Here is a 26,235-nt window from a genome sequence, read left to right as displayed (position 1 = left end):
CTACCTACTGCTAACAAAATTGAAAACCTTATAAACAAGACAGTTACAGACACCACATATTTCTTCACTTGTGTATATAGCTAAGCACCCTTGGGGTATTTCACTCGGGAAGCTTCGGGGCTGTGCGAAAACTTTCAAAATGCAAAACAACGAAAGGCTGCTTCATTGGCGGGCACTCGCAATGTTCGCGTTCCGAGCTGTCTTCATGATCACCGGAGGAGCTACTCATTCAGTGATCGCTGTCTTCACTTCCGGACACAAGATAAATATCTGTACTCGAATCATCATCACTCAAACAGAATGACGAAAACAAATAGCTTCTTTTTCGTGTTCACGGGTCAACTATGACTGGATCACCCCCAGCGCACGCCATCTTTCCACACAAAAACTGCGCTCCTGCCGTAGGAGAAAACTAAATCCTTGAGAAAATGCTGCCTTCTAGTGGATGACATGCAATGAAACTCATAAATGCGCGCTTCTCCACCTTAACGCTAGAGGGGAGTATCTATTCCGCCAGGACGAGCTCAGCTAGTCCGAAGCAGTTAACTCTTTCGTTACCACGCCTATTCATTTCAATCAACAGTGATCGACGCTTTTGGACCATTTATTTCGGCATTTTAAATTTGTTTATCATGCACCCAGCACTTTTTAATAGTTTGTCCAGCCACTGAACTTTCAGAATCAATTCGAATTTGCTTATTTTGGCAACACAGAGATTTTTTACAGACCTTAGCGCAAACTTATGTGCGTGTATTGTTGAAAAAGTGCACTAGGCTCGGAAACTTGACAAAAGTGCGTACCCCTCGTGATTATGCTACAGCAACATCGGAGTTCTGTAATGAAAAGAACCTTTGCAAGCCAAATATGAAATTGAAGTGTCAGCTTCGCAATTTGACAAAATGTCTAGGAGTAATAATTGCCAGGAAGTTTTGCCAGATATCAATTAAATAATTGTTCCTAGGAGTCGGGGAAAATTTGCTATACAAAAAAGTATTTACGAAGCTCCGCTGTGCATTTAAAGTGTTGAGGTGGCCTTCTCTGACAGTTTCCAGCAGCTTTGGTTTTGCTTGCATTGTTATATCATATGCAAGGTCACATCTAGTGTCACCAGTCGCTCCTATGACATCGTCGTCACGCACACATGGGCGCGCACCAGAACTGCAAAAAACATGCACTGCTCGAAACTGTCTTGCGAACCCCCCTGAATTGAGTGAGAACGAGCTTAGAGTTCGAGGATGACAGCACCTCAGCTTCAAATTTTATGGAGACCATGTTTTGTGTCAGCCTGACAAATTCACATCCTTTCATGGGTTTGTTTTGTTTACGGCCTCAAGTTGTCTCTTCCACCGCAAGTATGTAGCTGCTGCGCCTTGTGCACAATGCTGTAGTTACTCTGGTAACGTGCGTAGTATATACTTCGCTGGGGCGCAGTGTGCTGGCGCTGGCAGCAGAGCTTTTCCTAACGGCAAGAAGACCCCTGGAGAACATCTTGACGCTGACTACAGAGCAGCGTGAAACAATTTAGAACTGTTCAAGATATTGTCCTTTTATTTATTACAATATGTGCGAAAATGCAAACAAATATGCTTGGATGCATTAATTGGGACGGTAACCCATAGTGAGCGAGGTGGCTCATGGAAATACTTGTTGCTAAAAGAATTGGCAAAGTTCATTGGACGTGCCATTTATAGAGGCATTACTCACATCACGGTTATCCATTTATATTGGAACACCTGGAGACTCTTATCGCAAGAAAACAAAAATTTACTGAGAAAGTGTACAAGTACACGTGGTGTCTCACAAAAAAACATGCAATGCTTCACCGCATGGCATGAGCACTGAAGCAGCACCTCAGTTCTGATTTTCTCAGTCTATGTGAAGAGAAACATATTGTACAACATACATTATCTTTTATAGTGTTCCTGGGTCATTTATCTACAAAGTGTATATTTTGAATTTTCTTTGCTTCGAATTTCTTCGCATATGTAGGGCTTTTTAATCCACTGTTTACCAGCTGGCGACCAAAAATACACTTCTCAGATTTTTATTCATTGTAAAATATTTTTGTTGATCTACAACATATATTTATGGGGAAGAGCATTTCATTGTGCAAAGTTTGGTGTGATGCAATGCATGCTGGAGTACTTTTTAAACTGGCAAAAGCAATCTTCCCGAGACACACGAAAAAGAATCATTTTCGCATGGTAACGAAACAGTTAAGGGGTTAACCACAATGCGTATGTGTAAACATGCTTTCGTGTTCGACAATATCTCAAGTTGTGTTCATTGGCTTACCCTTTTAAATTGTACATCATTCATTTTCTTTCTGGGTGTGAAAATGTAGAAGTGTATTGGAGATTGCTGTTGTCTCATTCCAGTCTGCACGCTAATAACACGGCATAAGCAGTGTACATTGCCAATCTTGGCTCTCCTCCGAGGCAGCAAGCTTTTAATTTACACTGTGTGAGTGACAGCCTTCAAGCAAGTACTACTATGCACACCGGCAAGACTGTAGAATCATGTGGAGCCCATTCTCCTCAGTACCGATTTCATTACGTATTTTGAACGTTGCTGACAAGTTGGTTGCATTTATAAATGTACAGTGGCGGTCAAAATATTGCAGACCACGGGAACGCGCGTCTAACAGCACCGAAGCGCCTTCTGATGACTGTCAGTAAAGCTTGAGAGCGTGCACGTGTGCCTTTGTTTACCTGCTAGCCTGCTCGTTCGCTCTATCGAAGAGCGCGTGCACCGGAACGCCAGAAGAAGCGCAAGGTGTCACTCCTGCTGTCGCCGCAGAAACAGCGAGCGATGATGTGGTGAAAACACGTAATTTGTATTGGCAGTGCTCGGTGAGTGCCGCATTCTGAGCATTAGTCTCAGATAATCCACTCCATCGAAAACGTGCATACAGCGTCAGTTTTTCGAAAATAGACTTTTGTAATAAGGTACGCATGCTGACAGCTGGAGTGACAGCTTGCACTTCTTATAGCGTTTCGGTGCGCACGCTGATGCGGGAAGCAAACAAGCGGGCTGGTAGGTAAAAAAGGGCAGGCATGCGCAGTGCGCGCTTTTGAGCTTCGCAGGCAGCCGTCAGAAGGCACAGTGGCGGCTACGACATCATCATAACTTGTTGTATTGATCACAGCAAGGTAACGAGAGAGAAGTAGGGGGGTCCTCATAGGGAGCACCGTCCCCTTTGAGGGGACGGTGCACACAAACTTCAAACTTCATATAACATACTTTGCAAGCTATGTTTGTTGTTGATATTTTGCAGATGATATGCACATATTCACGGGAATTGATCTCGCAGGCTACCTCAGTATTAGTAGGCTATCTCAGTAATAGAAGTATTAGTAACAAGCAAAACATGGCACATATGGTTTCTCCAAATGACAGGTGTTGTAAGGTCATGAAAAAATAATGCCACTGATAATTTACTTTCTTGAGAGGAAGTGGAGGGCATGAACGACCTAACTACCTCCTTTCTAAAAGTTAGCACTATTCGAATTCGCCGTTGACAGGGGTCCTAAGAGTGGGTCCAGAAAGGACTTTCGACGCAGTTAGGTATTCTGTGAACATCGATAAACCCCTACAGCAAAACCCCTCTGTGTTCGCCAGTGTGAGACTCAAAAAAATGGTGGCCGCACAGAGCAAACTTGCAAGTGTAGTTTTAAAGTTCACCAAGGTAGAAAGGTGGGCATGTTGGTATTCCATGTTTAAGAAGGGTAAGAGCACACTGAATACGAATAAACAAAGAAAGGACGGACACACACACACATAGCGCTACTTTCAACGTATTGGTTGAAAGTACCGCTATGTGTGTGTGTGTGTGTGTGTGTCCTTTCTTTGTGTATTCGTATTCAGTGCGCTCTTACCCTTTTTAAACATAGTTTTAAAGGAGTGGGAGGGAATTCTTTGAGAAGATTTGCTTTCTGGAAAGTCTTTTTTGACCTCTTATTGTCAAATGACGACTCAAATTTATACGTGCGCTGGCTTGCAAGCACATGACATCGGTTTCACAAATTCAAGTGGCTAAGGTACTTGGCTGCTGATCCGTAGGTCACAGGATCGAATCGCGGCTGCGGCAGCTGTATTTTCAATGAAGGCAAAATGCTGTAAGCCCGGGTGCTCAGATTTGGCTGCACATTAAAGAAACCCAGGTGGTTGAAATTTCTGGAGACCTCTACAACGGCGTCTCTCATAACTATCGTGGTTTTGGGATGTTAAAATCCACATATTGATCAATCAATCAATCAATCTGTTTCACAGATCAAGAAGGACAACAATAAGAGAGAAACACAAAGCACTGAACTTGGAAGTTCAGCACTCAGCGTCTTCTCTTCTGTCCCCTCCTGTCGGTTGCGCTCAATAGAACTCATAATCATGTTGTACAAACCCTCTCAATTCCACATTCTTCTCAGCACTAGGACATCGCGCACTATGCTGGCATTTTGTCACAAGCATAGAGCATTCTTGACCATGTGTTCTTTTGACAAATTGGGAAAAGATTTCTGGCAACTAACTACTTGACAACGGCGCCGCCGCATCTTCCCTACACCTGAAGCGAAGGAGGTATGTATGCAGTCAGGGTAAATGAGCTCGAGGAGATGTGTACACCCCAAAAATATCTCACTGCTTCGACAGTTGACTTTCAACCAGCGAAAAGCGCAGTCGTCGGTGTAGCGAGTCTCGTGTAGGAGGCCAGCATAAAGTGTGCCGTGAAACGTATTGAGACAGCTGCAACGTCGGGCACCCTCGTCATCTGCCTAAGCTGGCCAGATCATCGGCGGCACCCCGTCAACTCCTTTACGTGAACCGCGAGCTGGGCTGGTCCATATGAAACTTGTTACCGTAATTTTTTTTTTTTAACCGTTATTATATTATCCCAAGCTATATTTAGTTGTGAGCATGAGAAGCTCAAATTTGAGAGCACGACAATTTTGTAATTTCTTCCTTGTACCTCGTTTTGTTTCCATCATGTTCAGTTACTTCATTAACGTACCACGTTGTGTATATTTATACTTGTAATGTTCTTTTAGAAGATAGTTTGTCTTTTTGTTCTCGTTTTCATCACACTTATTTGTGTTTTCCCTCTTAACTTTTGCAAGCTCTTGCCTGGCCCTTGCTCTAGCTAAATGCTTGTTTGTCTTCAACGAAATGTCCGTGTGTGCTCCATGTGCACGTCAGTCAGACTCAAACATCACTACACCTGCAACCCCGCACAGGTCGACCGGTCTACACAAATTTGAAATGTACTACTTGGAGGCCTTTCTGGCATTGCAGCAGAAGCGTAAAGTGGAAGCCTGCGAGGCTGCCACAACAGTTGTTAGATCGGTGGGGCCTCACCAGAAGTGTATCACACATTTAGACTTAGTTTTCCAACAGTCATACCAAACAAGGTTGCACAGCGTAATTAGGAAGCATCTACAATTTCTTCAAAATATTGAACAAACTTTTGAATGATCAAGTCTTCATTTCTGTGAAGAGTGCACAGTGCTAATAGCTGGTGCGCAAAGAAATTTGTGGGAAAAAAGAAAGGCTACTTTACTACAAGTTCCCTAACTATTGACGGCATGCTAAACTTCCAAGAGACACACGTGGCATAGAGACCTTCGTTAGGCTGAATGTAACGTAAAAAAAAACATCGCTAGAATACTGTGGGAAGAGGGCACCGTTGACATTATTTAAAAAGTCTAATTGTATTTGTTGTTACCAAGAATAGTTTTGGGCCATAAACAGTTCGACGCCTGGTAAACAGGTGGACTAGTGAAATTTGGTGCAGTTGGCACAAGTTGTACTTGAATGTGCACACCAAGGCGCAGGGATTAGGCATGGCAGCAAAATGATGCAGTTGGACTACAACTGCCAAACTTTGGATACATAAGTCCTGCTACATTGTCCAGGGCTAGGTGCTAACATATGCGAGTGCCAAGAAAAATACCTATCTGTTCTAAAGCATTTAAGGGGGTGGACTAGTTTTGGGGACCAAAAAGTGACAAAATTATTCGTTAAAAAAATTGATATACAGTAGAATTTCGATGATACGAATCTAGTGGGGTCACAAAAAATATTCATAATAGCCGAAATTCGTATCATTGGAACACATGCAAAACTAGCTAAATTAACACCGAGTCGAAGGCAAACTCATTTTCGAGACTCGAAAAAAAATTTTTTGAGAAAAAATCTCTGATGTCTTTCTGCTTCTTTTTGTTTTTGTCAAGTCACTCAGCATATTTTTCTGAACTCCGTAAAAACGCATGCACGTGTCATCACTGATTCTTTCAGAAGCCATAGCACGCCTCAGGATGTCGAGCGCGTGTAGAGTTTCAGCCGCCGGTGGTGGTCTTTCGCCGTCGCACTTTTCCATTTCCTCGTCATCATCGCTGGAATCGGCAACCTCACACGTGGCCTCGTTGACAATATCTTCCACCGCGCGCGCACCACAAGTGGCAAGATTGTCATCAGCCGTGCAAAAGTCGTCGGCTGAGCACCCGGTATCAAGGCATTCCCGACCCTCAATGGGCTCCTCCGACTCTGAAAGGGCCTCTGGCACCTCTTCGGAAATCCTAAAGAAGCCGCATTTACCAAAGCAGTTCGCATTGGTAGTCGGCGTTACTCTATTCCAAGCCATTGAGATAAAATGAATGGCGTCCAAAAGGCTTATTCACAGGCCACCTTCGTCTTTTCTATCAATTTTGGCAAGAAGGCGGCGCCCAAGAAGGATCTTGAAATGATGCTTGACGTTTTTTATAATGCCAGCGTCAAGCGGTTGCAAGTGCGTCATCGTGTTTGCGGGCGAAAAACCCAGCATGACGTTTTGAAGCATCACTTGCTTCGGGTGGGCGGCGCACTAGACGAGAATCAGAACAATCTTTCGATTCTTGCAGGCCATTCTCCAGACAGAAATCTTTCAAATAGGGCCACCGTCATCCACGCTTTTTTGTTTGCGCGATAGACGCATGGTAAATGGCTCTCGCGCTTGAAACACCGAGGCTTCTGAAGTTTTCCAACTATGGTCAACTTCAGTTTTTCCGACCCGTCGGCGTTACAGCACAGAAGAACCGTTATTCTTTTTTTGCTTCTTTTGCCTCCTTGGCACGCTTCACCTTTTAAGCAAAGGCTCTTCTCGGGTTGAAGATTAAAAAACAGGCCTGCCTTATCTGCATTAAAAACATCACGAGGCTCATACCCCGAGATAAGAGACTCCAGCTTCACGAGCCAGTCGCTAACAACGGTCTCGTCCGCCTTCTTGGCTTCTCCACAGACGCTTTTGTACACGAGACCGTGTCTCGTCTTGAAACGGTGCAGCCACCTGAGGCCTGGAATCCGTCGATGTGCAGAGCAAGTGCGATCTCGTTGGCTTTTTCACGCAAAACTTTGCCGTCAATGTTCACACCGGCTGCAGTAACTTCCTTAAACCAGATCAATAAAGATTCTTCAAATTTCACCTGTTGGGTTGTCTTCGCTTGCTTCGCGTTGACGCTCAACGAAAGCACATTTTTCATTATTGTGTCCAGCTTTTCAACAATTGTGCTCAATGTTAACGTAGCGAGGCCTAGCTCCTTAGCCAACTCCGTGCGTTTTCTTTTCGGATCCTCATCGACCTTTCGCACAATGTCCAGTTTCTCCTTCAAGGAGAGAGCCCTCCGCTTGCGAGACATGGCTTCCTGTGACTCCACAAAAAGGCACAACAAAGCAAATACGTGTGCTCCACTGGTCAAGACTGTCGACAGCCTCCGCACTACAGTAACCACGATGATGATGACAAGGATGATGATGATCCTTGTTACTCTGGCGCACACCCACAAAGAGGGATCGGCCAAGAACCGGGCGGCAGGATCTTAAGTAAAAGGCTCATGGTTTTTCAAACACAAAGTAATTTTGAACTGAAAAAAATACATATATAGAAATAAAAGCCAAAAATTGAAAAAGGAGTATATCTGAGCAGGGATCGATGCGATTTGAGATAGAGGTAATGATGGGTCTAAAACGAATGATATATATATATATATACACATATAAAGGCAGTGTCCGCAACAGTGAGCACCCACCACCAAGCAAAACAAAGATTGGATTGGATTTGTGTCTCCACCGTCGCCAGTGCCATCTGGAGCCTTCAGGAGAAAGCAAAAGGCGCACTCTGGCGTTCGAGGTTGCGCAGATCTTCGAGTCTGTGACCTGCCGCTCGCACGCGGCACTGATAACGTGCCAAACCGGCGGCGCAGCACGCATTTCAGTACGTGCGTGCACGCTGCTTGCTTTCGCGGCCGTCCATGTGTGGTGTTTATTCGTATAAACAACTCGGGTAAAACATCAGTTCGTAACAACCGTACTCTAGCTCATAGTAAATTATTGGGCCTCGGCCAAGATCACAGAAAAATTCGTATCACCCAGAATTTCGTATAAGCCGTGATCGTATCATCGAGATTCTACTGTAATTGATTTTTGCAAGTACTTTTCTATCTCTGCAAATTTTCACACGCCAGGAACAGTAATTATCTTTGCAAATTTTCACACGCCAGGAAGTGGTAATTTTCTTGTAATGTCATTCTGACTGTCCAGATTCTTGGTGTTACCAAAATTCGGAACCCACAAAATGAGGGTAGCCTACTTCAAGGCGTCTATATCTTGCTAGCACCTGTGTTCAAAGCTTTGCTACCAATATATTAGCGCCTTTATGAGCATTGCAAAACATGCCCGCTGTGATTGTTGTTTCAAGAAAAAACTGCGTGTTAGTATCAGTTTTTCTAATTTTCTCGAAAAAGTAAGTTTACGACTGTTCGATTTTGAGTCCTCAATTTCTCTGCAGCTAGGGCAGGTACAACAATAATTCTTTTTGCAATGGATACCTGTACGTGTGTAGAATGCAAATACGGGAGCAGAATTTCAATTCAATTTCAATGATTTACTCATCAAAATTGTAACACAATTCCAACTGCTTTTGAAAATGGAAAGTTCATTTTTTTATAATCAAGAAAGGCCAGAAAACAAAAAGAAAAAACTCTTGCACCCTTTCAATTTCAAATCATTAGTCTACGTTGACATATTTTAAATATCACTTTTTGTTAAGCACTCTTTTTTCTATGGAGGCCTTGAACGATAGGGTATAAACTTAAGTTATCATTGGAACAGGACAAGTTACAGGAAAAGTAGTTACATATTTGAAACCAGCAGAAAAACTGCATAGGCCTCTGCAGTTTGATCAAGATCACTGAAGAAATGAACAAAAAAAAATGTCTAAGAGGAGTGTGCCCCCTTAAGTCATGTCATGTCAGTTACAAATCGAAACAAGCAGTGCAGCAGCGGGACATTGTGAAGTGAACATACACAGCACTGACTACAATGCCACACTGTTGCACTGTTTTTTCTGCTTCACTATGCTCAAAACAAACCAGTTCAGCACTCTACTGCCACTGTCGATCCCACATATATCAACCTCAGATATATAGAATTATTGGCTATATCGAACAGTTGAGAAATCCCCTTGAACTTCCTATTGCAAAAGTATGGGACCGGTGCACCCAAATATTGAACTCCCGCACAGCGGGACATCTGCTATATCAAACGCTGCGCTGCACCGAGGCGCAGAAAGTGCATTTTTACTAGCAAATATTGATTCATTTTCGGTCACGTTATAACAAGTTCCTGATCCCATTTCACATGCAGGTGACAAAAAGGCGGTGTTATTTCATTGCGCTGATTTGGATTGTTGCGCGGCACTTGCGAGTGCCCCGTTATGTCTGAAGCGCGATCTGCAGGTCTTAATGTGTGGGCATAGTGTTTATCAAAAGACTGATTAACGAGGACACCAAAATGAGAATGTGAAGTGACTCAGTGATCTCGTTGCAACGGTTGCATTTCCTTCCTCGTTTGTTAGTGCACAATGACATGCGAGCCTGAAAAGCCTGGTCTTTGAGATAAGCAACCTTGTGATGTATTTTTAGTGTTTTCGGTTTTAAAATGCATGTCTCGGAGCCTACGCTTTTTTTAGCTTTTCCAATCAAAGCAGCTGAAATAAGTGGCTGCCACCTACAAAGCCACGAGTGGCATTGAAATCGCCAACATGTTGACAATGAGAACTCAGCTTTGTCTTTCGTGCCTTATGGACTTGTGTACTTCTTGCCTTGTTCTTGATTAATCCTCATTCACGCAGCGATAAAAATTATGACAGGCACTTGGAGCAACGTTAAGCAAAGTAACATCATAAACTTTCATTGCGGGCCAGGTGATGTCTTCGGGTGCGTGGTAACCGCTGACAACGACGTATGGTGCCTCAGGGAATTCTGCGACTTATCAGCGTTTCGAGGCACCATCAGGAGTGCAACAGCAGAAATACAATTTCGAGAAAGTTTTGGAGCAGCAAAATGTTACTTTTGGAGCCCTAAAATTTAAATTTGGAGCAGTATAAAAAAGAAGGCTTACAATTAGAAAAAAAATATGCATAAACTATTCAACATCAACTAAACTGTGCAGTGTGAACATGAGCGCTACTATTTCAATAAGAGTGGTATTTTGACCCACCCCACTGAGCAAAGAATGATAAAGTCTATATTAGCACTTGCTGTGCCTGTCAAATGATTTGTCAGACTCTTCCAATTTAAATATGTAATTGCCGAATTCGCAACCTTGAAATCTGGTGGAGGTACATATTCGTATAATCGAGGAGTACGAAGAAAACCTGGTGCAAATTTAGTTTGTTTTTTATCAAAGCAGGAATATGATACACTGTTCCAAATGATTGTCAGTAGCTTATTTATACTTAAGTGATTACACTGATACTCAGAATTATGCGGCGTACAAATGCATGAGTACCGTAATTACTCGAATCTAAGGCACACCTTTTCTCTGGTTAAGCGAGTTCATAAATCGCATGCGCGTTAGAATCGAGTACGAACAAAAAAATTACGGTCAATCTATTGCCATCGGCAAATTCAAAATGGCCGCCCCCTACATGCGTCGGCATGGCGCGTCGGCCATTTCTGCCTATGTGTTTCCCATGTGCGGCACTTCGTCCGTGTGCTGAGGAGTTCGTCATCTAGTAGTGCATTAGCATCGACGGCATGGAAGGGCCGACTCCAAAAACTCGAGTGCACCACGATACCGCTTTTAAAAGAAAAGTCATCGCGTGTGCAGAAACGGACGGAAATCGGGCCGCATCGCGGTCGTTCGGAGTTCCCGAAACGTGCGTGCGGGACCGGCGGAAACAAAAGCAGAAGATTGTCGACAGCAAAGCTTCACGTAAAGGCTTCAGTGGACCACAGCAGGGTCGGTTTCCGCAAATTAAAGAGCTGCTCGGCGAATATGTGCTTGAGCAGCGAGCGGCACAGCGGCCCGTGACGACAGAACTGCTCGAAGTGCGGGCTATGCAATTAGTCTTAGAAAGAGGTCTGATGCGGAGCCAGTTGAAAGCGAGCAGGTGCTGGCTAACTAACTTTATGAAGAGGAAAGGCTTTTCCCTCCGAAGGGGAACATGCATATGCGAAAAGTTTTGCGGAGGAGTACGATGAAAAGCTTCACAGTTTTCAGAGGTTCGTCCTTAACTTGCGGTGCAACAATGGCTACCTGCTTGGGCAAATCGGGAATGCCGATGAGACGCCTCTTTACTTTGACATGCCTGGCACCACAACCGTCGAGAAGAAGGGGGCGAAGCAAGTTCGCGTGCTGACATCGGTCCACGGTAAAACTACAGTGAGGGCAATGCTCTGTTACACGTCAGATGGGCACAATCTTCACCCGTACCTCATATTTAAATGAAAGACGCTCCCGAAAGGAGTCGTTTTTTCGAGTGGTGTGATCGTGCGGGCCAGCGAGAAAAATGGGTGCGCGTTGCAATCGATGTCTTACGTGTTTTTTTTTTTTTTTTTCGCGGTGGCAATCGGGTGTGCGTTACAATCGAGGGCGCGGTAGAATCGAGTAAATACGGTAACTGAACAAAATGTACAGTGTCTCCGTGACAAGTGCTAACAGACCCTTCTAACGACGAATTTCATAGAAATAGCAGAAGCACTTAAAAAGCATGCTGAAAGTGCTCTCTTCAGAGCTGTTGTATTTCATCTGTCGAACAGCAGCAGGAGCACTGTCATCCATTGGTGGAGCGAGAGTGCTTTTGCTGTGCCAAGAGCAGCCAGGGACAGATTGTAGTGCTCTCGCCTGAAAAGCGGAGTAGGCGGAGTACCACGAGTCACATGGCCTTTTAACGTCACAGTTTCCAATTTTTTTTATCAGGCGGCGAGCGTGGCGGCAATGGTAGCAATTATGCGTAGTTTGGCACCACTGTTTTGTACGGGCGCTTACAATGACAGCTGGACATCTGCCGAATGGGTCATTGCACAAACATAATAGATATTAGGATAATCAAGAACATCTAGCTGACCGATTTCACGCGTATTTTGCAGCTTCCTCACAAAAAATATGCCGAGGCTTGGAATGATTCAGTCACATGGTCCCCCACTCATCACCCCCTTTCTTCATCTGCCCTCCGGGAGCACGCCGCATTCCATTGACAGGTTGAGTGGCGCTGCTCTCAGTGCTCTGCCCCCACTCCTCACTGCCCTACCCCTCTACTCCTGTTCTCTCAATGGAATTCGCCATAAATCTCAGTATGCTTTTCCGCAGGGCACCGATGTACTGCAGCGAAGGCAGCTTATGCAGCATCCTCTGCATGGGTTGGAATCTCCAAGCCAAGCAATTTTCTAACCGCTACACCCCTCCCCCTCCCCCCCACACACAAACACTTCCCACCCTTTCTCCTTTCACAGTGGGGTAAGGTGCCACTTCCGCTCTAATTCAAGGCGTGTTCTCCCAGATAAAGTAACAACGGCGCGTGCCCATTTGCCTGGCGACTGTACCCGACATCTATTGCCAGGACCGTGGCTGGGACGACACAACTTCAAGACAAAAAAAAAGTTTTATGTGTTATTGCTAAGGCATTCAACGTGCCATAATAGCGTAAATGTAGCGCAAAAAAACACGGATAAGGAAGGGTGCACCACAAGCGCTTACTCTCAATTTAAAGCTTTAATGCTTGAACCGAAAATATATAACACTCATACTAGGCGCCCAACAAAATCCCATGCATGTGCATCGTGGGCGAAACAAAAGGCACTAATACGAACCTAGAACACACATCCTGCACCCCCCTCCCCTCTGGACTAACCCCTTTCAATAAGTAGCGTGACTTCCTTTTCCGATAAGGCAAAAGAAGGATTGCTAACACACATGGGAGCCCTCGCGTTAACGTGGTGGGCCTCGACAAGTTCTAGTGTCGTGCGATCGTGGCACATATTGCACATGCTTTGTATTTCGAATTATTGATATTACGAACTATTTTGTGATCCCCTTCGGGTTCGATATATCCGGGATCGACTGTATTAGGTTCACCACCCACTTTGAATGAGCATTTTCAAAAGAGCCCCTTTTCCACTCATTTAACGTCACATATTTTTGAAAAGTACAAGCAAAATCACACCATGTGAAATGGGGTACAAGACAATTGTTTTGCATACCTTGATAATATCGAGGCCACCGATAAGTGTTCCTTTTACGTACACCTGTGGGTATGTTGGCCAGTTAGAGTACTGCTTGAGACTCTGTCGTACCTCTTCATCTGTCAGAATGTCAAAGCTGCCAAAAGTGACTCTGGAATGGGTAGTAATCATCACATAAGATGGCTGAACCCAAGTCATGCTTTGACAATACGATAAAATAAGCACAGTGACCAATGCCATCTTTGAGTGGTGCAATGGCCATCTGGCAAAGGCACTTCAAACATTTGCACAACTTGATCAACTTAAGTATATAGTTACTCAACAGCACCGCCACATAGTGGCCTTATTTCATTGCTGAGTCAATAGATCGATAGATTGATATGTGGGGTTTAACGTCCCAAAACCACCATATGATTATGAGAGACGCCATAGTGGAGGGGTCCGGAAATTTCGACCACCTGGGGTTCTTTAACGTTCACCCAAATCTGAGCACACGGGCCTACACCATTTCCGCCTCCATCGGACATGCAGTCGCCGAAGCCGGGATTCGAACCTGTGACCTGCGGGTCAGCAGCTTTAACCACTAGACACCTTAGCCTTAGCCACTAGACCACCTCGGTGGGGCTGCTGAGTCAATAGACAAATGGTTCAAAGACCTCATAGTGATACCAAAAACGAAGGAGCCACAATAAACTGGCACACAGTAAAACCACAATGACAGGTGCAAATACAGTAGACTCTTATTTAACGGAAGCTGAAAGGACCAGGAAAAAAAGTTACGTTTAACAGGAGTTCCGTTTACTAAGATATGAACAAGAGCGCAGAATACAAGAACAAAACCAGTTTTGCGAGAAGCACCTGTTCTGTATATTATGCAGCAGTTCCATTTAACAGATTTATATTTACTGAGAATCTACTTTATTTGCCTTATGCTCCTGCATAAGATTCATCGTTAAATAAATTAAAAACTTGAATCAAATCAGGAGCTATTGTTCAATAAAGATAGTAAATAACAAAAATGGATGACCTGCTGCAACTCCTTTTTCGACATGAGCAAGAACAACAGACATTTTTCACAATTGTGACAGTCAGTCAATTGATTTTTTAAAAAACTCAGAAAATCAAGTTTTCATTCATTATTCATAGGATTTCAACAGTTATGTGGACAATACTTCGAAGCAAGACAGAAAATATCATCCAAGACAATGAACAAAATATCAAGATTGCCGTACTTGTGCTTCTTGAAGATCTCCATCAAAGTTCGGCTGAAGCCGCACCGAGGAGCGTCAGGTGAGCCTTTCATGAAGACCATGATTGGTGCCTTAACAATGAGCTGCTGCAATCTGAAATAGTGTCCAGAGATCACTCATGCTCCTCAAACTACAGCACTTCAAACTGCAAAGGAATAAAATATCAGAACAACCTCCTCCATTTCTAAGAAACCTTTTGATCATACAAATTAGCACTTACTTACAGATATCCATAGGTCCATTCCATCGCTATCAAGCGAAAGCTAGTACTGCTCTAGCTCTAATTTTAACAGCTATTTGAGCAATGATCTCGTGGACAAATATCCGCCATGCTTGTTGCTCCCACATATACCACTATGTAATATGTCAAAGCACTGCTTTGGATAGGGAGGCGGGAGCGAAAGTAGTTCTTGTGCATAATAAACTAAGAATAAATGATGACTTATACAAGTGGGATGACGTCAGAGGCAAGCACTATTTGTACTCAAGCAAATGTGATACTGGTAATACGAAGCGAAGCAAACGTATCGTATCACCCAAGTCAAACTGATCTGATGGCTCATGCATCTCTTTGGATGCATAGAAAAAATAGCTAAGATTGCTCTCGTTCAATGCTCGCAGTATAGTGAACAAGACTATGCACCTTGAGTACTTATTGCTTTCAGATAATCCACACATAACCACAATAGCATAAAACATGATTGCATAAAAATGTACAGATTGATTGTATTGTACCTTCGAATTACAACATATTTAGAAAAGACCAGTACTCACAGGAGATGGGGTATGTATAATTACTAAATGTTCTCTTAATCCTTCGTTGATTGTGAAGTACCAGAAACTCTCTGGTGTAGAATAACTTCCAAAAATACTATTTTTCTTATCAGAGTTGTATATCGACAATCCTCAAGCTCCCCCAAGTTCCTGATGTCCTTGAAAAACTTTCTATGCACTCATGTAAATGTGAACACTAGGTTGGTAATGACTGGAGATTTCAATATCCCACATATAAACTGAAAAGTCTTTTGCAGTGGTAAGGAACCAGTCAACACCAAAAAAATGCCTGAAATTATGTTTACCTAAAATCTGAAAAAAATAGTGCTTGAAGATACCAGAATTACGCTGATGTCTAAGTTGTTGCTAGACTTGGTGTTCCTATCAAATAAATTAAATGATTACAGGGTGATGATGGAATATGGTACATCGGACTATGGGATTATCTGTCTTGATCTGCCTGTTCGAGCAATGCGACATGTGAAGAGATGGGTACCCGAAAAAGTTAGACTATGCTAATGCTGATGATACTTCAATTCTTGACTATTTGAAAATTCAACTTAAAAATTTCAAAAGCACCTTTGGTTTAAAATCAGTCGAGGAGTTATGACAAGAATTGAAATGTGTTATAAGTTATTGCATAGACAATTATGTTCCATCGCATGTTGAAGGCAGTGAACATGGCGGCACCGCCATGACAATGTCACCAACTTTCCCGCTCTTTGTGCAGGCTCTAGCTGGGTGCTTTTAGATCAGCGCTGCTGAAACTTTCACGGCAAATGGACACTGCCAGCTTGCATCGCCTTCGCTTCTGCCAAACGATGTCCTAGGCGCAATCTCGGATGACACTCTTCTGCGGCGGCTGCCACACGTGGAGTATGGCTACAGCGCATCTTCTTTACGCACCTTGACGTCACCAGCACATCCCGGACCCGCTAGCTTTCATGCTTTAAAAGGGACGCTTGCTTCTGCAAGCATCAGTGGACACGGCGGCACCGCCGTGAAAATGTCAGACTTTTCCGTTCCTTGTCCAGGTTGGTGATCGAAAATACTGTTTTCGTAGTGATTACCTGTGCTTAGTGTGTTGCCGTGTCCACATACTCTTCTTTGTTGTTTATCTGAATGTTTTGCCATTGCCAGCTTGCTAGTGTCACGTTCGGGTGATGTTTAAGAAAATCCCGGGCCTATCACTGAAGAAAAGCTTAACAAAATAATTAAGACACAAAAGGCGGTCCTGGAGAAAGTAACCAAAATAAAAAAAAATACAAGCATCTTTTGAGGCTCGGGTAGAGGGCAGGCTTTTGAAAATAGAGGAAAGGCTAGAAATTCTGGGCAAAGCCCCTCTCAGGCTTGCTAGCCTTGAGAAATCTGCCAGTGAAGCCGAAACCTTAATAGCAACTGTTAGTCAAAAAGTTGATGAGTTCGTTACTAAGTCGTGCACCGACAGGAATGCCCTCCTCAAGCGACTTGACGATTTCGAAAACCGCTCTCAGAGGAATAATCTTATTATCAGAGGGATAAAAGAAGACATCAATAAAACTGAAGATGTTTTACGTGAAAAGGTTAACGTCGACGTTTTTGATAAGCTGCTAAACCTTAAAATTAACTCAGTTGAACGAAGTCATCGCTTAGGAGCAAAACAGGGGTCAAAGATAGGCTCGTTATCCTGAGAGTTTCAGATTTCAGAGAAAAGACTAGTATCCTACGAAACTGCTTTAAACTGCGTGGTAAGGAGGTCAGCATAAACGAAGATTTTTCTAAATGAGTTGTTGAGATACGCAGAAGGCTGTGGGAGTCTAGTGCTGAGGAGAGAAAAACGGGGGCCAAGGTTAAGCTTATTTTTGACAAAATGAAAATAAATGATGTGGTGTAGGGTTCGCACGGGGATATAAAGTACATATGTAAGACACCGCCCGAAACAACTGACAGGCGTCGTGATGGCGACTGACGGTGTCAGAGTAGTTTTAACCGGTTAAAGTTAATAAATATTGATGTCAGAAGTATTATGAATAAAATGGTGGATCTTGAGGCTGTGGTACTAGAACATGATCCCGACTTTTTAGTAATGACCGAAACATGGTTGAAGAAAGATGTACTGGATGCCGAGGTTACTCCTCCCAGATACAAAATTGTGAGAAGAGACCGTGAAACAAAAGGAGGTGTGGCCATTTTAATTAAAAATAATATATTAGTTAGTGTTCTTCCACACGCTATTGATGTCGAAGCTCTTTGGATTAAAACCACGCTCAGTCATCGCTCGGTATAGATTGGTGCTATGTATAGACCTCCGAACTCCCCAGTGAATGCACTTGATAACTTAACAAGCTTTATGGATTCCTACCTGAAGCATGATGATATTATTATCCTTATAGGAGACTTTAATCTCCCTGTAATTAATTGGTCGACGCTGACTTCAGAGGGAAGCGAAGTTATTAAAGGTTATCAGCTGCTAGAGCTCGCTTTCTGCTACGATCTGACTCAGGTCGTTTCATCTTGTATGCGTGTGGGTCCAACCGCTTCTTCAGTGCTTGATTTGATGTTCTTATCTGGATCACTGCTCCCGTTTCTTGGTATGTGTGATATTGAGGACGGTCTTTCTGATCATAAAATGGTTTTATTGTCTTTAGATCTGTATGTCAATGTCATGCACAATGATGAAAAACTTATGATCCCAAATTTTAGTGCCGCAAACAACTTAGCCATACTAAAACATCTGGAGCAGTCATATTATTCATTTCTGGAAATGTACCGAACATCTTGTTCAACAGAAGAACTGTGGCGGTTTTTTCGTTCTACGATAATGTTTTGTATCGAACAATTCATTCCCAAACGTCGTAAAAATGTGAGAAAACGAAACCCTTGGATTATGATATAATACACGCTAAAGGAAAGCTTAAACGTAAGCGAAAGGCGTGCTCTGTCAATCCAAGCATTGAAAAAAGAAGAACGTCGAGGTTTCAAGTAAAAGCCTCCGGCAAAGTGTGAAGATATCTAAAAACAAGTTTTATAACTCAACGTTGAAACAATTTCTGAAAGAATCCACAGACAAATTTTGGAGGTACGTAAATCCTTTGACCAGGCCTAGTAGTATGTCTAATCATAGAAGTAGCAAGGATAAGGCAGAGGCGTTTAATTCCTTCTTCTCGTCAGTTTTTACAATCGATGATGGTACTGTACCCAACATCAGCGATTCCTTAGATATGATTCCGATCCAGGATATAAGCATCACTGAAGAGGGCGTTTTAAACCTCTTGCTTCATACAAATACCAAAAAAAAGCCCTGGTCCTGACAATATTCCCAATGAATTTCTTTGTAGATATGCCGAATGGTCATCGAAATTTTCAACATTAATTTTTCAATCATCCGTTAATAGTGGCTCTTTTCCCAGTGCTTGGAAACGTGCAAAAATCGTGCCCATACACAAAGGTGGTTCCGCATCTCACGCTAGCAACTACCGACCTATATCGCTTACAAGCACCTGTTCAAAAATATTAGAGCACATTGTATCAAAGCACTTGCTAACCTATCTCAATGAACATAATTTAATTGTTTCCTCTCAGCATGGTTTTAGGAAAGGATTATCCACCGTTACTCAGCTTATTGAGCTTGTACAAGACTTATCTAGCACAGTTAATACTCGTGGTCAAACTGACATATTATTTTCAGACTTCGCAAAAGCTTTGGATAAGGTGTTGCACAATAACCTTCTACTTAAAATCGATAGTACCTTTCATAATTCTGCCCTCAACCGGTGGTTCAGTTCCTATCTTGCACGCCGAGAACAATATGTCTAACTAGGGCACCACCAATCTGGTATATTGCCTGTGGTATCTGGTGTGCCCCAGGATAGTGTCTTGGGGCCCCTCTTGTTCCTGGTGTTTATAAACGATCTGCCACAAAACATTACTACCCAAATAAGAATGTTTGTTGACGATTGCATACTATACAAAAATGTACAGTCACCGAGCGACCAGGCCAAACTTAATCTTAACTTAGAGAGATTTGAAAACTTGTGCGATCAGTGGCAAATGCAGCTTAACCCAACAAAAACTGTTTTTATGTCCACTTCTAGAAAAAAGAACATTCTTAGTTATCCGTACAGTATTAACGGTCACGAACTTGCTCAGGCTAAGCAATATAAATACCTAGGTCTCATATTTACACCCGACTTGCGTTGGAATCTTCATCTTCAGGAACTTTGTTCCAAAACTAACAATGTGTTATGAGGCCCGAGACGTAACCTTCATTGTGCCTCTCCCAAAGTTAAAACTTTAGCTTATAAAGCTTTGCTAAGACCCATAATCGAATATGCTAAAGTAGTGTGGGATCCCTATACCCAAACGAACTGTTTGAAACTCAACAAAATACAGCGACTTAGATCTAGGTTTATATTTAATAAATACTGTCGTTTCCATTCACCTACCGAATTATGCAAACTTGCAGAGCTCTTACCTCTACAAAAACGCACCGAATATGAAAGGCTGAAATTCCTTTTCATAATAGTTCATAATCACGTTAAAGCTACGACAGGTACTTCGAAATCAAAACACAAGAAAAGTCAAGACACAGACACAGTGTGTACATACCGCCCCCCAAAGTTCATAATAACTGTTTCAGGTACAGCTTCTTCCCTAGGCCGATTCAGCAGTGGAATTCGTTACCAGATTCGGTTGTGAAAATCAAATGGTATATCGATTTTTTAGATGCAATAAAATATATAGTGCACTCTGATATCATGCACTAAGATTGTGAATATGTGTGAATTACGTGCTTTGTAACTAGGCTATGATATTTATTATGTGTTTTATTATGCACAAAATATGATGTGTATTTCAGCAGTGATGCTCTCTTTTCTTATTTTTCACTAACTTCTCTGTTTAAACTACATGCTTAGCCATTATGATATATTTGTTGTATGTGCTCTGAAATGATATGTTCCAGTAGTGAAGGTCCTTTTTCTTATGTTTCTCTTATGCACATTTCTGTTTTATATGAGTCAACTCCACTCGTGTAGTAGCCCACAAAGGGCTGACAGTATCAATAAATGAAGTAAATGAAATGAAAGGGACACTAAAGTCAAATAACAATTTACATCAGAGTGAAAGCTTAATGTATGACAATGTCTAAAACGACAATATTACCAAGAGCAGCGTCCTACTTACCGAAAAATTAAGGTAAATGCACAAGAATGCATGCGCCGCAGTAGGACATTCTCAATATGATATTGATGATGCCAGACGAACTGCCTACAATTAATCACTAGTAGTTGAACTAGCTGCACTAAATAAAGAACCTTCCGTGCATCAGGAGACATAATGAAAGGATGCTTGAATAGAAACACTGGAAATATCTAGGGCAGGCGTATTTCAACACTTACTCAATTTAGACACAACAAAATCTAGCAGTCCCGATAGCATACCAACTGTATTTCTCAAGGGATTTGGGGAATGGAAGTCTCATTATCTAAATATCACGTTTTGAAAATCTTATGCAACGTACTCACTGCCACAAGAGTGGCACACCACTTTTGCGATTCCTGTATTTAAAGAAAGCAACCAAAATACAGGCAACGATTCAGGGTTCACACAGGTTTCCAAGGTGAAAATTCAGAGATATTTAAGGACTTTCCACGACCTGTCACAAATTTTCTAGAACTCAAAGTGGCATGCAAAGTTAAAATTTTCGCCTATAAAATTATCAGAAATGACTCATCTTATTGCACTTACAATAAATAGATATCGTAATTATAACAAAAACATCTAGTCTTCATAACTTCTCAAGATCACAACGCACTACTAAAGCTCACAAAAGCGGTCGAAGTTTTTCAGCATAGGCTTGAAGTCACTCAAGCACAATCAAAATGACTTGTGCAATGTTATTTCACTTATGTAAAGATAAATAAACGTATGTCTTAATGATATAACAATGAGTAGCCAGGATCACTTTGCAAGTCCTAAACAGTAAAAGATAACACTCACAACGCAGTGTGCTCTTCATACAGCGGTTCAGATTTGTGCACTGTATGCTCTGTAAAGTTTACCAAACATATTCAAAACTTTCAGCTTAACGTTATTTGACTTATACAAAGATAAACAAATGTATAGGAGGCAAGAACTTGATGTGATGTGCGAGAAGCGGTAGCGGCGGGGTCGCCATTTTGCAGGGCCATGCACCAGCTGCACGCAGAAGAAGCATGCAGCCCGTGCTAGAGCATTTTTTTTTTCCAGTCTGGAAGTGAAATATAAGACACTATCAGGAAAGCACAAAGCATTGTGCTAGAGAGGTTAGAAAGCTATGCGAGCACAGATTTCACTTTAGCAGCAGGTCTGTACGACTGTTTTAGAACCGACAGCAGTGGCGACATAGGAGGAAGAAAGCATGTCTATTGCCGGTTGACTAGTTCGATCACTTCATTTAGAGCCCTTCTTCAGCGTGGGCTGGATCCGATTTCTTTCTCACGTGCTCATGTAGCTTAAACTGAGCGTTTTAGCGATTACAGTTCGTAGATGTGGTGCTGCGCACCTACACAGGATAACCGTAGCTGCACAACTGAAAGGACAATTCGATATCGCCACTGTGCACACAGTGTGCTGAATGCACATCATGTTTTTGTATGGTTTCTAACACATTCATTACTGCTGCGCACAATGACCAGTCTAAGTCGGTGGAACACCATGCAGTAGCCCGAACCTGCACTAAAACAGCGGCAGCTGCATCAATAATGCCTTGATGGCGAGTGGCGCACTGCAAAGGAGTCAGTCATGCCCACCTGTGAAATTATGCCCTCTCCGTGCAATTGGAATGGCGGACAGAAACCTGTTTTCCCAACATCTCAGAAGCCATGCTCCAAGCGCAGCAGTTTTCAAGAACAAAAAATTTAAGAGCGTTGGGTTGTGCACAAGTAACAACTGTGACAGTTGTCACTTCACACTCATTCTGTGAATACCTGTGCATTCTTTTCAAGCATCTTTGTTTGTTTCTTTCGTTACCGTGCTTATTCAAAACGATCACCAGTGATCAATGATTCGGTTCGTCTATTTTGGCATGTTAAATTTGTTTCTCGTGGACCCAGCACTTTCTAGTAGTTAGTCAAGCCAGTCAACTTTCAGAATCAATTTGAATTTGCCCGTTTTGGGCAACATAGTGGTTTTTTAAAGATATTTGCACAAACCAAGGTGTGTGTGTTGTTGGAAAATGCACTGGGCTGGCGAACTTGACAAATGTGCATGCCCCTCGTGATTATGCAAGAGTAGCATTGAAGGCCCATAATCAAAAGAGCCTTTGCAAGCAAAATATCGAATCAAATAGTCAGCTTTGCAATTTGACAGTGTTGAGTAGTAATAATTGCCGGTAATTTATGCCAGCTATTCAATAAAAAGCTGTTGCTGGGAGTATGGCAAAATTAATTCTAAAAAAATGTTTTCGAAGGTCCGTCACATGTTTAAAGTATTGAGGTAGCCTTCTCAGCCAGTTTCTAGCAGTTTCAGTTTCACTTGTATCGTTATGTCAGACACAGGGTCGCATCTAGTGCCACTAGTCGATCCTCTCGATCATTTAGTGTCACCAGTCACCGTCATGTGCGGATGGGTACGCACCAGCACTACAAAATACACGCACCACTCGAAACTGCCTTGAAACCCCACCTGAACTGAGTGAGGACGAGCTTACAGTCCGAGGATGACAGAACCCCAGCTTCAAGTTTTGTGGCGACGATGTTTTGCGCCAGCCTGAGACATCGGCAGCCGTTCATGGGTTTGTTTTGTTTACAGATCAAGTTGTGTTCTCTATCGCAAGTGTGTAGCTACTGACCTTTATGACAATCTTAGAGCCACCCCAATTACATGCGACACTACGCTGGGGCTCGGTGTGTGGCGCTGGCTGCAGAGCTTCTCCTCACGACAAGGAGGCCACTGGAGCACATCTTGGCCCTGACTATAGAGCAGCGTGAAATGTTTTGGAACTTCACACTGTATCCTTTTTTTAATACGATGTGCAACCTTCTAAGAAATATGCTCACATGCATATATAGGAACGCCAACCTATGCTGAGTGAAGTGGCTCATGGAAAGAGGTTATGCTAGACAAAATAACGAAGCTCATTGAACATCTGGTTTATAGAGGCATTATTTTCATCACGGATATACATCTATATTTCAACACCTGGAAGCTTTTATAGCGAAAAAAAATTTTTTTTTTAATGTGTACGAGTTTGCTTGTGCCTCAAGAAAAACCAAGCAATGCTTCACAGCACAGCACGAGCTACGAAGCAGCACCTCGGTTCCAATTTTCTTTGTTTATGTGAATAGAAACATTTCCTACAAAATTTATTATTGTTTATAGTGGTCCTGGGCCATTTACCTTCAAAATGTATATTCTGAATTTTCTTTATTTTGAGTATTTTTGCATTTGTACTATTTTCTATTGCACTTTTCACCAGCTGGCCACCAAAAATTATATACTTTTCACAATTTTCTTTATTCTAAAATATTTTCGGTGTTCTGCAAAATATATTTTTTTTTAAAGAGAATTACACCCTGTAAAATTTGGTTTGCTGCAATGCGTCCTAGAGTGCTTTTCATAGTGACAAAAACAATATTCTCGAGACATACAAAAAAAAGCCATTTTCGCGCATATGTCGAGCGGTGACAGTTGTTCTTTAGCATTCATCCTGTACGTGTTATTTCCGTACGTCCTTCGTGCTTAAGTGAAGCACTGTGCGTAGCGAGTTGCTTGCTGTTATTTGTGTAACACTGTTGCTATAACTTGCACTGCTTCGCCCTCGCCACAAAACTTGCTGGTTTTTTTTACACGTGCAGTTCTGCAAAACAAAACCACGCGTACCCCTACCACATTGCTGCTCTTCAAATGGCGAGTTTGACAGGTTCACCTGCCGATCCTCCCATGTTAGGAGGCCACAATGTTGATATGAGAGTGCACTACTCAGGAAATTCAAGGATTTTCAAGCAACAGAAAAACTTTCAAGGGCCTCGAAAACGGATTTTTCTAATTCAAGGGTTTCCACAGATTTTAAGTATTTGTACACACCCTGCTTACTTCAGTCACTTGCAAAGCATTCAAGCATATAATAACAGAACATATACTGAGCTTTCTAGATCAGAACACTTCGCTGTACCCTTGCCAACATGATTTCCCGACCGGGCTATCAACCGTTATGCAGTTAATAGAAACAATTCATGATTTTTGCACTTCTGTAGATATAAGACAACAGGTTGTTCTGGTTCGCATGGATTTCACAAAAGCATTCAATAAGTTCCCGTAGCCATTTAGTCTTCAAATTATGTCATGCTTTAAATGAGCCAGTAATAAAATAGATTGAAGCATATTTAACAAACCATACACAGTTAGGAAAACTGGATGGTCATTTATCAGATCCTTTAGCTGTGCTTTCAGGAGTGCCCCAAAGCTCAGTACTGGGACCACTATTGTTTCTCCACTATATCAATGATATCAGTAGCACAGCAGAAGAGGGTGTTCAGCTGAAACTTTTTGCAGATGACTGCTTAATTTGCACCACAGTTACCAAGCTAGAGACTAACTCAAAATTTATATTTTGCAAAATTTAGATTATTGGTGTAGGAAATGGAGAATGGCGATGAATTATTCTAAGCCTTCCTATATACACATCATCAAAAGGAAAACTATTCATTCCTATTCGCATAGCATTGGTGGACACTTGGTATATGCGCACCAGTTAAAGTACCTCGGGGTAACAATTACACGAAACAGACGACAAAAACAGACGACAGTGTGAGCGCTTACACAGTCGTCTGCTTTTTCCCCTTCTTGACTGTATAGTACCTTTCCTTCACGCTCAAACTGAATTTCACTAAATCCATATCATTTTACCCCTTCGTCCTTTGTCCCCCCCCCCCCCCCCCGCTTTTCTGAGCACCTTGCATTGCCATACGAGGCCCGTGTTTTCACACTGCCACCGATCTTTCAAGGACCGGTCTGCCATCTCCCCTGTTTTTGATCGCTGGTACTGTCGTTGGCGTCGCCGGCGTGGAGTGACCACACCATTTGCCAACATCGTCAGCCATCGACTGTATCTGATCGTCTGCGTCTAGTGCATGCATGTATGCTACCCCACCAATTCTGATAATTCGCGATTCGTTTTGTGTTTAGGACCTGTTCTCGCTCACTTCGCACTCTGCTCAGCATGCCCTCCGCACGTGTGCGGAAGCACGAGAACGGCTGTTAATTTGCGCCAAATGAATCCCGAAATATCGAAGTCGTGAGGCCACGCAAACCTGCCGGTGCAACAAACCACTTTTTGACCATGGCCACCGAACCCGCCGCGCACGTCGATCCAGGCGGCTGTGCTTTGACCTCTGCGCGTGTAGGCATTCTTTCAAGTTTTAGTACATGCGAGTGGCGCGTTTCGCGGACCTTTCAAGCAAGCTACCTGACCTGCCTTCTTCCCGCGTGTTTTGGTTTTCAAGGTTGCCCTCCCGCCTCTCTTCCCTCTATCGCAACTCCTTTCCCTTCTCTCGCAAATCGGCTCTCCTCTCTTGACCACAACTCCTTCACCCGTCTCCACCACTGCGCAATGCTAGGCACGCTGGCTCGAATTCAAAAGTTTCGTTTTCAGACTAGAAACGGGCCGAGAGCTGTTCCACGCATTCTGGCATGTGTGTCGCTTGTGCGCGCTTTGCTCGCTCTTGGTGTGTGTGTGTGGTCAGGATGGCAGACGGGAGGAC

General features: G+C 42.8%; 1 protein-coding gene across 2 annotated transcripts in view; it reads right to left on the bottom strand.

Annotated features, from left to right (window-relative positions):
- Positions 1-26,235, bottom strand: part of LOC119180297 (Glutaredoxin 3) — a 53,071-nt gene that overhangs the window by 8,609 nt on the left and 18,227 nt on the right. The window contains exons 8-10 of one of the 2 annotated variants that reach the window (XM_075869773.1): positions 14,723-14,833; positions 13,509-13,641; positions 4,390-4,561 (exon numbers count right to left, since the gene is read on the bottom strand). In XM_075869773.1, coding sequence (XP_075725888.1) covers positions 4,556-4,561; positions 13,509-13,641; positions 14,723-14,833 — 250 coding nt within the window. In that variant the 3' untranslated portion in view covers positions 4,390-4,555. Of the gene's footprint in view, positions 1-4,389; positions 4,562-13,508; positions 13,642-14,722; positions 14,834-26,235 lie in introns of those variants that run through there. The other variant, XM_037431456.2, reaches the window with a different exon arrangement.

This window comes from Rhipicephalus microplus, chromosome 7 (genome assembly GCF_043290135.1).
Source record: "Rhipicephalus microplus isolate Deutch F79 chromosome 7, USDA_Rmic, whole genome shotgun sequence".
Classification (NCBI taxonomy): domain Eukaryota; kingdom Metazoa; phylum Arthropoda; class Arachnida; order Ixodida; family Ixodidae; genus Rhipicephalus; species Rhipicephalus microplus.
This window is presented reverse-complemented; position numbering and strand designations above follow the sequence as displayed.